Genomic DNA, 13,481 nt, shown 5'->3' on the forward strand with positions numbered 1-13,481 from the left:
GGCTTCCTGACTTTCCTCTGACTAGTTTACTTGTTCTTCTCCCACTCATAATTGACAGCCACTTTATATTTTCTGTTTTCTGTATTCTTCCACTTAAAATTTTTCTTTTTAACAGAGTTATTTTCTTTGTGAGTTTATCTTATGGGTTCACCTTTGGTCACATGACACACCTCTGCAGTCAGGAATCTCCTGTCTCTGGTATTTCCAATCTCCCAAGAGACATTTGGCTTCTTTGCTCTCTTCTCAAAGCTGTGTCCTGGATGCAGTCCTTCCCTTCCAGCTAACTGCTCACTGGTGCTGTCGTCTATTCTGGTTTGCCCTGGAGGCGAGTCTACCCTATGCTTCCTGTCTAAATTATCGTTCTTCTGTCATGTGTTATGTGAAAACTCAGAGCTTGTGAGGAGAGTGTGGGCCCTGGGGATGAGGTGACTGGGGGGCTGTTTAGCCCCTTGGAAGGACTTTTACGCAGTACATGGTGACACAGGAGTCTTCATGTGGAGTAGCTCTCAAAGATTTCCCCTGTCATTCCCGTTTTTTTCACTGTGCATCTGAATCCGGCTTGCCAGCCCTCTGGGTTGTAAGGAGAACCCCATCCGCTCCCCACCCCTCCTCCGTTCTGCAGTTTTTCTGATCTTTCCATCGTGGAATTTGCTTAAGCAAGGTATGCCTTGCCCGCTGTACTGAGTCTCTGGCCCCATGGTAGACTGTGAAGCATAACTTATTCTCGAAGCAATAAACGAGCAGGCTGATTCCAATGGAAAACAGAAGACTTTATATTGAGGTCCTGGGAAGAAAATACTAGACATTCTTACATTGAACAGGAAATGCAGAAGTGAGATAAACAACCTTATGGATTGGGGAAAAGTCGAAGAAGGCACCAACGTGTGAAAGTGTTGGAAAGTATCACATTGGTGAGGAAGAAGGCCTAGTACTGTTTAAAAACAATGTGTGGGAGAAGACTGACTCACATGCGTGCACACACACACATGCACTTGCACAAACACATACTTATGCACACTCACCCTTAAACACACTCTTCAAACACACTCACACTTATCCATTTGCACACACTCACACCTACACTTGTATACACTCATGCACACTCATACTTGTACACACACTAGCACACACACTCATACATTTACTTTGACACACACACTTGCACACACACTCATACATTTACTTTGACACACACACACGCACATACACACTCACACTTCACAGCCTTGGCTTAGCAGTCGTAGGCTAATTGTGTCCTTACCTCCTGAAGGCAGGAAAATTAGATTTATTAGTCACTTATTTGCTCTTACAAGGACAGTTGTAGGGTGTGTCTGCGGGGCTCGGAACAAGTCTCTGGGCTCAGCATGTGCTGATGGTCTGCTGTCTGAAGGGTTTGGAATTCAGGACTGTCGTGCCACGATGAAATGCATCTGAGGTGTTTAAGCCAAACACAGATGAAATTATGATTATTACTCCCCATCTGCCAGGGTGACCAAATGGGAAAATGTGTTGTGCATTTTAGCTTGGGGTTTTAATTGTCGAATTTTTTTATTTCTCCTTTAAACTGTAAGGGCTTTAAGAGCAGACAGTATAAAAGTTATTTAAGATTAAACCATAACGGAAATGATCAGATTTCATTTACAGCAGCAGAAAGGAAGGAGGAAATAAAGACAGAATGACAGAAAATGTGAACATTTACCAAGATGAATCATGTGTTTTCACTTGACGGACACCCTGGAGACCCTCTTTTTGCCTGCGTTAGATTAATCGCACTGCAGTTGTCCCACATGTGGAGCGAAGGTGCGGTGTGGACTCAGAGCGGATTGCTATGAAGTTTTCTGGCTGCCTTGGGCTTGCTTGCTTAAAGGAGCCCGACTCTGGACGTCGCCCAGGACGTAGGAGGAGTTAACGCTGCCCTTTGGGGCCCACTGGCCGCTCCTTCCCTCTTGCTCCTCTCCTTGTCCTCAGCCATGCTTATGCCAGTCCCTTTAAATGTCTGCCATCGCTGTTCTGTGGCTGAGACAACTGTCCCGTAGTCTCCGGCCTGGCCAAATAGCCACTTCCACTACCCAGCTGACCCGCTACGAGGCGTGATGGTGCTGGAGAAAACGTTGTCCACAGCACCACAGCGCTGGGTACTGAGCCATCAGACAGCCCAGAGGCAGCTCCTGCCCCCTCCTCCTCCCCCACTCTGCGATTGCCGTTGGCCTTTGAACGATGAGGAGGTTGTGGGGGGCATGGAGGAGCTGACCCCCTGGCAGAATGCAAAACCTGAGTATAACTTTGGGCTCCCCTAAAACTTAACTCTGAATAAGGACGTCTACCGGAAAGTTTGGTTACTTTTCTCTCAAGTGACCTTGTGTGGTCTGTGTTTGTGTGCAGTTTGGATCATTTTTAAGTAATAGACTTAAAAACTATGTTTTATGACATGTTTTTAGACTATGTTTTATGACAGTGAATTATGAAAGATTCATCTACATATATATGTATACATTAATAATAATTATTTTTGGTTTTGGGGCCACACCTGGACAATGCTGGGGGTCTCCTCCCAGTCTTGTGCTTGGGGGTTGCCCCTGGCAGTGCTCTGGGGACCAGGGGGTTCAGGGCCTCAGACCGAGGCCCCTGGCATGTAAGTATTTGGCCCCTGGAGTAACTCCTTCCGTCCTTATCTACGTGTAGTTTGCATATTCCCGACATCCCTTTTGGTATTACTATTTTGGCATTTTAAGCTATGCGGTTTGTGAGTTTTTTATTGTGGGTCGCTCTCACTTTTCCGATCCATTTATTCCTAATAAAGTACATTGAAGCGGAACACGCTGGTTCTCACCCACATGTTCCGGGGTCTGCTGTGGTCATTCTGGCAGGCCTCGGTTTGTACTGATGCCTTCACAGCACAGGCCCCGCCTCATAAAGTGCACAGGAGTCAAGATAGAAGAGCTCCCGCGAGTTCTGAGATGGATCTTGCTTCCCTCCTAGCCCTCCCACCATAGCCCCCTGTGCTTGGTGAGACCCACCCCTGGCCTCGAATTTCCAGCGTACTTTCCTCCTGGCCGTTTCCGGGACATGCTTTCGTGGATGTCTCTTCTGGGGACCCTTGTTGGAAGCCTCTTGACCTTGCAGGCAGGGCTTCATTGCCGACTCCTGTGTTGCCTGGGCGATGTCTCTGTTCTCTGTTGTGCCAGGGCCGGCCCAATGCAAGGAGCCTGCTGCTCCTGGGTGCGGAATCTGATGTGGATCTTTGCTTTCTCTCAGCTTGTTGAAGATCCCACTGTGCCTTCATTTGCTTAGTAGCACACAAGGGGAAGCCTAAATTCATTCTTGGTTTTTGGCTTTGTTTTGGGGCCACACCCAGTAGTACTCAGGAGTTACTCTTGGTTCTGTGCTCAGAAATTACTCTTGGCATGCTACAACCACGGACCAGTCCTCCTGGCCCTTGTTTCTACTCTCCTTGGGTTGTAGTCTCATACTTTGTATTTTGTTTTTATTTTTTTTATATCCCACAGATGAGTGCAGTCATTCTATGTCTGTTGCTCCTCCTCTGAGTGAAATCACTCAGCATGGTACACTCCATTTGTAAGCAAATTTCATGATTTTTCCTAACAGCTGCCTATTATTCCGTTGTATAGATGTACCACAGTTTCTTTCTCCAGTCGTCTGTTCTCGGGCACTCAGGTTGTTTCCAGATTCTGGGTACTGTGAACAGTGCTGCAATGAGCATAGAAGTTACAGATGGCATTTCTGCTGTGTGCTGGTAATGTTCTTTTCACCAAATATTCTTGGCCAGGGGTATATATATACATATATATACATGTATACATATATATACATATATACGTGTATACATATATATACAATATATATGTGTGTATTATTCCCCCCCCAGGAGATTGTTTTTTCTCAGTTTGTAGAATGTTTTTTATAAGCATGCGCAGATGACCTTCACCTCATAGGTAGACTTTCTCTGCAGAGCTCTCTTCTCTAGCTGGGGATTCTGGCCCTGAATGTGACATTCAGGTAGTCCCTGATGCCCAGTCAGTCTGTTTCTGCAGCTCTGTGACGCTGTTGAGTTGTTAGCGTTTCTCTTTTCCTGTGCTGTAGCCTGGACCCCTGACAAGCCAGAGAGGGAACGCCCAGCTCAGGGTAGGAGGAAAGGACACAGCAATGTCATCCTACATTGATGTAGGATGACATTGCTGTGTCCTTTAAGGAGGGTCCGTCTTCTTCCTTTCCTTTTCCTGAGTGCCAGTAGCTAAGTGTGACAATGGTTGTGCCTACATGTGCTTCATCTCTCTGGTTCTTTGAGGACAGGTCATTCTGGATCCTGTCAGAAGTTTTGGGCAGAAATAACAGTGTTTTTTTGACTCTCAAAAACCTTAAGGTGTGCTGTATTCTGTGCTTGCCTAGTTTGAGTCAGCTTCTTGCTGATTTCCATTGCCTCGTTTGCATGGTGGAAATCCCTTCTCTGCACTGCATGACGGTCATCCTCTGGAGAGTCCCTCGACACGTGTACAGTATGCAGTATTCTTAACCAGCCTGGGCTATTTTTCCGTCATGGTTCTTTTTACTTTAATGACACTAAATTGTTTCTGGATCTTCATGTGAAGTTTCGTTTGCTTCTTCGTATAAAAATTTCACTCGGGGCTGGAGTGATAGCACAGCGGGTAGGGTGTTTGCTTTGCATGCGGCCAACCTGGGTTTGATTCCCAGCATCCCTTATGGTCCCCCAGGCACCGCCAGGAGTAATTAATTCCTGAATGCAGAGCCAGGAGTAACCCCTGTGCATTGCTGGGTGTGACCCAAAAGAAAAAAAAAGTTCACACTAAATTATTTTTGCTTCACCAAATACAGCAAATCTCTTTAATTTATTGCTTCCAGATACCTGATCTACAGGTGGCTACTTGTTTTTCTTTAATCTTTATAGAGGTGCAGTGATTCATAATACTGTTAATGGCAGTTTTATGCATACATAAACATACAACACCCCCCCCCCCCCCGCCTCAGGGTACCCCTCCCTCTACCAGGGTCGCAGATACTCATCCCACTACATACCCGCCCTTCCACCTCAGAAGCTAATTCTCAGGTTCTGCTGCCTTTAGCGATTGGTTGCTCTCTTATTGTGTGGCTTTGGGCCCCACATCTGAGCGAGATCATTCTGGGTCTGTCGCTCTCCTGACCAACTTAATGCAATGGGGATATCCTCTGTGTCATGGGAAACTGCATGATTTGCCCTTTCTCACAGCTGTGTAGTATTCTGGGTGTATATATACCATGACTTCCTGATCCATTCATTCTGAGTTGGGTACTTTAGTTGTCTTGCCTACGTACTAAGTATGGTGATGAACATAGGTGTGCATACATCCTTTTGGATTAGTGTTTTTATGATTTTGAAATAGACACTAATAAGTGGTATTACTGGGTCATATGAGTTCTATTCCTACTTTTCTTTCTTTTTTTTTTTCTTTTTGAGTCACACTTGGGGATGCATAGGGGTTACTCCTGGCTCTGCACTCAGGAATTACCCCTGGCAGTGCTCAGGGGACAATATGGGATGCTGGGAATTGAACCTGGGTCGGCCGCGTGCAAGGCAAACACCCTCCCCGCTGTGCTATCGCTTCAGCCCCCTATTCCTACTTTTCAAGAAATCCTCACACTGCTTTCCATTGAAGTTGAACCAGATAACACGCCATGTCATTTTTTTTTTTTTTTTACAAAAGGAAGCACCAACGCAACTGGCCTCAAACATTTGTGTATGGCAAATAATTAAATAGATCATAAAACCGAAAACATATCAGTGAAGTCAAAATGCAAGTGAAAATATTTGCAACCTTGAAAAAGGCTGATTTCTTATGCATACTGATAAAACAGTAGAAAAATAGGCAGAAAACAGAAATGCTTCCTATAGTTTCACTGTCACACTAAAATAAGTGATAATTTCATTTGTTAATATCATCTTTTAAATATATCTTAATATCTCAGCCTTACATGATGCAAATGCACAGTAAATCTACACTGAATTGAAGTCTTCACCTAGATTGCCCAGAGCTGGTGTTTGGTGACTGGACATGCTCTATCATTTGTGGGAGAGTCACTTCCTGGAATTGTGCAGGGTGGTTCTATGTAATGTACGTATAAAAATAAAGGAGGATGTTTTATATTGTACTGATGCTATAAAGATCTCCAGATTGTCACTTAAACACAATTAAGTGAAAACAGCAAATTATAGAATTTAAAAAATGTATATAACTTGCTATTCAGGTATTTAAAATGGGGGAGAAATAAAAATATACATATTTGTTTGAAGGTTTTTTTTGGGGGGGCGGTGGAGACACCTGGCTATGCGCAAGGCTCACTCCTGGCTCTGTGCTCCTGAATTACTCTTGGCATGTTAGGGGAACCTCATGAGGTACCAGGGACCAAATCCAGGCTTGGTGCGTACCAGGCAAGTGCTACCTGTTGTACTGTTATCTCTCTAAGCTCTGATTCGTAGAAACCAATCAAGGTGGTTCTTATTGCTTCTTTGTGGGGAGAGCACACCTGGCAGTGCTCAGGGGACCATGTGGTGATGGGGATTGGACCTGCCGGCTTCTGCATGCAAAGTGGAAACACTGATCCCTTTCGTCAGTCCCGGTTATTCTTTGAAGTGTTTCTGGGATATTTAAGAACATAGACAGGGCACTGGACATGAAAGGCTATTTGATCTTTACTCTCTGTTGTTTATTTACTTGTATTTGGACTGCACTTGGCTGTGCGCAAGGCTCACTCCTGGCTCTGTACTCAGGGGTTCCTGTGGGGTGTCAGGTATTGGACTGGGGTCATCTCCAGGCAAGGCAAAGGGCCTGACCTACTCTTCTGCTGCTCCAGCCCTCTTTTTCATGTTTCAAAACTGTCTGAATAGATTTTATATTAAGAATAAATGTTGTGAAAGGTTTTAAGGAAAATGTTTCTTTTTTTGTTTTTTTTAAACAGTAAGCTTAAAAAGCTGAGTGAAGACAGTCTGACGAAGCAGCCCGAGGAAGTGTTTGATGTGTTAGAGAAGCTTGGGGAAGGGTAAGTACAAACATCTGAAAGGTATATTAAACACGGGGACGGTCATTTAAAAGACATTGTAGCATTGGTTTTAACCAGAGGATATTTTCTTGAATAATAACAGTAATTAGAATTAGTATACTCTGCAGCAGTCAATGTGAGCTCATAAAGAATTTATTTTTGCTAGATTTAGTATGGACTGGAGCAATAGCACAGTGGGTAGGGCATTTGCCTTGCACATGGCCGACCCGGGTTCGATTCCTCTGTCCCTCTCGGAGAGCCCAGCAAGCTACTGAGAGTATCCCGCCCACGTGGCAGACCCTGGCAAGCTACCCGTGGCATATTTGATATGCCAAAAATAGTAACAAGTCTTACAATGAAGACGTTACTGGTGCCTGCTCGAGCAAATCGATTAACTACAATGCTACAGATTTAGTATTGTTGTCTTTTAGAGAACTGGGACTTACATGTAAGAGAAAGCAAGACTTGTGCTTGTAAATTTATTTCCAAGAAGTTTGTTAGTCATAGAGCACTTCTACTAATAAGCTTGGGAGATTTGATTTCCTTAACAAGTGAGCATAACATCTTCCAGGACACTGTGGTCCACCTTCCATGCAGAAGAGTGAGCAGTATCTGTCAGTAGTGCCTTGGTGAAGAAAACAGCAATAGCTGATGTGACTTCCCAGTGACAGCAGTCAGACAGGTTTCATTTTGAATGCATAGGAGCATTGAATGAAATGGCAAAGTACAGGAAATGTAAGAAATAATAGAAAATATAAAACAGAATCCATAATGGTTTATGCAGCAAAAACATTGAGAGAGAGGGGGGGTAGCGGGAGAGAGAGACAGACAGACAGAGAGACAGAGAGAGACTGTCATTGTCACCCCATTGCTCGATTTGCTCGAGCGGGCACCAGTAACGTCTCCATTGTGAGACTTGTTACAGTTTTTGGCATATCGAATAAGCATGGGTAGCTTGCCAGGCTCTGCCATGTTGGTGAGATACTCTCGGTAGCTTATTGGGCTCTTGGAGAGGGACTGAGGAATCGAACCCTGGTTGGCTACGTGCAAGGCAAATGCCCTACCTGCTGTGCTATTACTCCAGTCCAGAGAGAGACTAAAAATGTAAAATAATATGTATCTTAAAATGGAACAAATAATATCAAGTAATATTTTCACTGAATCTCAGTAATCTCAAAATAATTAGGATGAATTAAAATACAAACTTAGCCACATGCTATTTACAAGATGCCAATTTTATTCAGAGGGTAGAAATGCTGCTTACTAGAGATATGTTTCTTACTAGAGATGTCCTTGCTCTTAGATTAGAAGACCTAAGAATGTTAAAAGGTCCACATTACCCAAACAGTCTACAGATTCAGTACAACATTTATCAAAACACCAATAGCATTTTTCACCGAAGTAGAATAAAGAGTCCTGAAATTTGTATGGAACCACCGAAGATGCTGAGTAACCAAACCAATCTTGAGAAGGAACAAGCCAGAGGCGTTATGTCTCCTGATTTCAAACTGCTATCATGTCTAACTCTCAAATCTGCACAACTTGATCTTAATCAAAACAGTGTGATATGTTTATGGAAACAGATATGTGCATCTATGGAGCAGGACAGAGGGCCCAGAAGCAAACACCTTCATATATGCAACACACACACACACACTGTCAGTGGATTTATGACAAAGGAGTGACACAGACACAGTGGAGAAGAGGCTGTGTCTTCAATAAATCAATAACTAGGGCTGGGGAAACTGAACTGCCACATGCAAAAGGATGAAACTGGACTAACCTCTTCCCCAATATATAAACAAACATTCGTTCTCTGTTAAAGACTTAAACATACAAATTGAGGGGCTGGAGCCATAGCACAGCGGGTAGGGCATTTGCCTTGCACACAGCTGACCTGGGTTTGATTCCCAGCATCTCATATGGTCCCCTGAGCACCGCCAGAAGTAGTTCCTGAGCACAGAGCCAGGAGTAACCCCTGAGCATTGCCGGGTGTGACCCAAAAGCAAACAACAACAACAACAACAACAAAACATATTTTGTTGTTGAAACCATAAAATCTCAGGAAGAAAATGTAGGCAAAATAGGCTTTCATCTCCTTGATAGTGATCTTGTGGTGATTTTTTAAAGTCTACAAAAAAGTTAAGTTTCCATCAAACCAGAAAGCATCAGCCCCCTGGGACTGTCAACACCACGTGAGAGTCACCTACCAAATGACTGGGGGGCCTGCATGTTCATCCTACCTTCCAAAGGGGGTTCATAGCCAATGGAACTTATACAACTTAAAACAACTTAAACAACTTATACACAGAAAACGAGTAATCTCGTTTTTAAAAAATGGGTAGAGGACCTGAATAGACATTTTTGTAACGACATATAAATCACCAATAGGTACATGAAAATATTGTTAGTCTAATTAAACCAGGGAAATGTCAATACAACCAGAGTGAGAGACCATATCGTGCCATTTAGGATAGCTGTTAGCAAAAGACAAACAGCGAGTGTTGGGGATGACTCGGAAGACAGGAGCTGCATGTGCACCACCAGGAAGGCCTCAGCGCGCTCCCCGGAGTGTGGTGGGGCCTGCCCGAACCACACGTTACAGCAGGTCACTCCTTGTATTATCTGAGGGCAACGGAAACACTAACTAGAAACACCTGCCCCCACTGTGTTTGTGACATGCCCACAGAGCGTGCTGCATGAGTCTTCATGAATATACTGACAGCTGCACTCATGTTTGGAACATACTAACAGACACCTGTACCCATGCTCATGAACATGCTAACAGACACCTGCACCTGTGTTCACAAACATACTAACAAAGACTCCTGCACTCATTTTCTTGAACATACTAACAGACACCTGTACCCATGTTCAGGACCATACTAACAGACACCTGTACCCATATTCATGAACATGCTAACAGACACCTGTACCCATGTTCAGAAAGACACTAACTAAGACACCAGTACTGTGTTCAGAAATTTACTAACAAAATCTCCTGCACCTGTGTGCATGAACATATTAACAACAACATCTGTACCCACATTCATAAACATGCTAACAAAGACACATGTACTTGTGTTCATAAACATACAAAGACTCCTGCATGCATGTTTATGAACATACTAACAAAGATATCTGCATTTCTGTCAATGAACATACAAAGACAGCTGTACCCTATGTTCATGAACTTACAAAGACATCTGTACCCATGCTCAAGAACATACATGCATCACCATATGTAGTCACATATTTTTTCTTAGGTGAGAACATCTTAGCAGCTTTCATGGCAACACTACACTAATGACCTGTAGTCAGCCTGCAGTTCCTTACGTTGTGATGGACATTACCTGGACTTACTGTGGTGATCTTGTCTCAGGATTTACAAATGTCAGTCACTGTGTTGTGTCCCTGACACCAATGCTGTGTTGTTTATGCTAGTGATGTCTCAGGAGGAAACAAGCTGACAGAAAAGACTCCAAGACTCGGCCGTGATGGGCCCGTGTGGTGCGGGCAGGGCCGCTCGGACAGAGGTCCCCGCAGCCCCCGAGTTTGCAGTGGCACCAAGACCATTTGCTGGGGGAAAGTCACTTCTCACAATGTTACTTAACAGTCGGATACGTAAGCCAGTGAGCTCTTGCCTTGCGTCTTAATCAACATGGACTCAAAATGGGCTGTAGATCTAACTGTAAATTTTAGAACATCTTTTAAAGGGAAGCATAGACAGAAACAGTTGTGGGCAAGTGGAGCAGTAGAGTTCCTTAGTTTTAGTACTGAAAGCAGAACAGCCGATTCAGGAAGGGGGCATGTGTGGTGCAGAGGCTAAACACACCTGCCTTACAAGCGTGGGGCTGTGGATCAGACCCCCAATACCGGCATGCACTGAACACCGTCCCAACTGCTCTGTCGCTTGGAACCCCGAGAGACCACCTTCTGCATCTAGCCGGGCGGGGGTGAGGGGCGTGCCACACCTACATGAGCGTGTGCCCAGGAAGCCACATGTCAGCCACAGCCAGATTTTGTGGCCTCTGACTAGTCCTGCAGCAGAGTGTGGACCCGCCAACCTGTACTGTGACCCCCCATCCTGAGTCCTGCTCCCCAGTTCCAGCAACAATAGCATTTGAAGGGAAGGGGAGCAAAGCACACCCCAGGTCCTGTGCTGGGTGTGAGCCTCTGACCCAGGATGGGAGTCTTAGGACCCCAGTACTATCGGACAGGGCCAGAACTCTTCCAAGAGGGAAGGTAGGAGGTTGCGGGTAGAGGGGTCATGCGCGCACCGCTCCCATTCCCACAGGTAGTAGTGAGCATTAAAATATTTCTTTACAAAATACTTAAAATGTGGATAAGTTGAAATGAAGAACGTTGAGTTTTTGCTCAGCCAAAGAATTTTTTTTCTTTTCTTTTTGGCCTGGTGGTGCTTGTGGGACCATATGGGATGCCGGGGATTGAACTTGTGTCAGCTGTGTGCAAGGCAAACACCCTCCCTGCTGTGCTATCACTCCAGTCCCTCAGCTAAAGACTCTTCAGAAAATGATGAGACAAACTGTAAACAAGGATAAAATACTTGTAAATCAGCCTACATTTCCAACTAAGAACTTAGCTTTGCAATATAGATTTTTTGCAATATAAATTTGAAAAAAAAAACTTCAAAACTTGACATCAAAACATCAGATGGATGATTTAAAAATGGACAGAAAGGTCTGGACTTTAGCCAGAGAGACATGTATTTGCCCCCCAAAATGTGCAACCTCATTAGTTACATTGGGTAGGTAAGGTGAGGTTATTTAAATAATATCTGAAAGAAAGCAAAGTGGCAACATTTATTCTTGTAAAGTGTGTGTGAGTTGGGGGGAGGAAAAAAAAAGTGTGTGTGTGTGTGTGTGTGTGTGTTTGTGTGCTCACGTGTCTAGACTAAAGTCTGAGGATTTCCAACAGGACTGTGAGTGTGTGCAGGGGCTGGACTCACATGTTTTGGAGTGTTGGGGGTAACTGGCTACACGCAAAGTCTGGTTCAGGGCAAGTGGGCAAGACAGAATTCCATTGCTGGTACCTGCGGGAGGTAGCTGGGACGGGGGTTTTGTCTCCTGAGACTGCTGCTTCCAAAGGCTGCTCCTCATTCAGGTAAATTTTTAAGAGTTAAACACTATTGAATAAAGAGGAGCCTTACTAATGGTGTACAAGAAAGCATGGAACCAAACACGGATGTGCCAGATGACATGAGAGTTTGGTTTGTGAAGGAACGTTGGGAGTCTAACAGACGGCATCTTTTTAAGAGTTGAAAAATGCTAGGGAGAAATGAGAACATAGTTTGTAATACTTTGTAGTCCAGAGTGGGCAATACTTTCCCCCTGGGGAGGGGGTTGGAACAATGAGGGGGCATAGCAGCCTTAGGTAAGTTGGGGACACTTTCTCTTTGTTCTCTTTGTTCATTTTTAAAAGGTTAGTTTCCAGAAGGGTGCTGAGTGATTCTTTTTATTTTTTCAAAAGACAGTTGTCAACCAAATAAGTTTAGGAACTTCTTTTCTCAATAAATTTGATTAAATATAAAAGTATATTATAAAACATGTCTATACTTTCTGTTTCCTTATAGTCTTCCTCTTTTCTTTAAAGGGTAATTTTATGGCCCATTGGTTTTTAAAAGAAAGGAACAATCATTTGAAGAGGCAGAAGTCTGTACTCATAAACTCTATCCCCTGCCATAAATCAGTGGTAGCACAATAAAATAAAATCACAATGTTCAGCATAAAGAAAAAGAAAAAAAATATTCAAATACAAGGAAAAAGCCAAAAACAACGAACATAGACTAAAAATATTTTTCAGGTCTTGTTTCTGATCATGCTCTATGAAATTCAGTAATAAATAATTGCAGTATCAAAACACGGTTGTTAGAACTTGGGGAACAGACTCAGTGGGCAGCAGTGTTGGCCAGCACTGACCCCTCAGAGCCCATGTGACCCAGAGCCAGCTGCAGGAGTCTCTGCTTAGCCCGCAAGCTGGACCTCTCCTCCCCTCCAGCTGGCCCTCTCCCCTGCATCCGGGGCCTCTCTTCCCCATCCGGGCCCTCTCTCCTGCATCCGGGCCTTCTCTTCCTCTAGCTGGGTCCTCTCACGTGTATTCTTTTGAGTGCCGACTCTTTGTTGCCCCGGCATGAACCCAGGGGCTCATACATGCCAAGTGTGACCCAGTCCCTGAGCTACATCCTACAGTGTCTCACAAGCTGGGATGGAGTCAAGGAAGGGAATTGTGGGAAATGTGGTAGAATCTTCTGCCCTTGTGCCAGGCTGTCTTCACAACAGCCCCCTTGGAGTCGGGAGCGGGTTGAGTTTCCCTTCCCGCCCCAAGCAGAGCCCCACAGCTGAAAACCTTCAGAACCCAGCTGCAGCCATGCTCAAGGCCACACTCCACATGCTTGGATGAGCATGAGGGAG

General features: G+C 44.5%; 1 protein-coding gene across 1 annotated transcript in view; it reads left to right on the forward strand.

Annotated features, from left to right (window-relative positions):
* STK3 (serine/threonine kinase 3) overlaps positions 1-13,481 on the forward strand; it is a 199,655-nt gene that overhangs the window by 16,760 nt on the left and 169,414 nt on the right. The window contains exon 2 of the mRNA XM_055129423.1: positions 6,970-7,050. Within this exon, the coding sequence (XP_054985398.1) occupies positions 6,970-7,050 (81 nt within the window). The remainder of the gene's footprint in view (positions 1-6,969; positions 7,051-13,481) is intronic.

Source organism: Sorex araneus, chromosome 2, assembly GCF_027595985.1.
Source record: "Sorex araneus isolate mSorAra2 chromosome 2, mSorAra2.pri, whole genome shotgun sequence".
Classification (NCBI taxonomy): domain Eukaryota; kingdom Metazoa; phylum Chordata; class Mammalia; order Eulipotyphla; family Soricidae; genus Sorex; species Sorex araneus.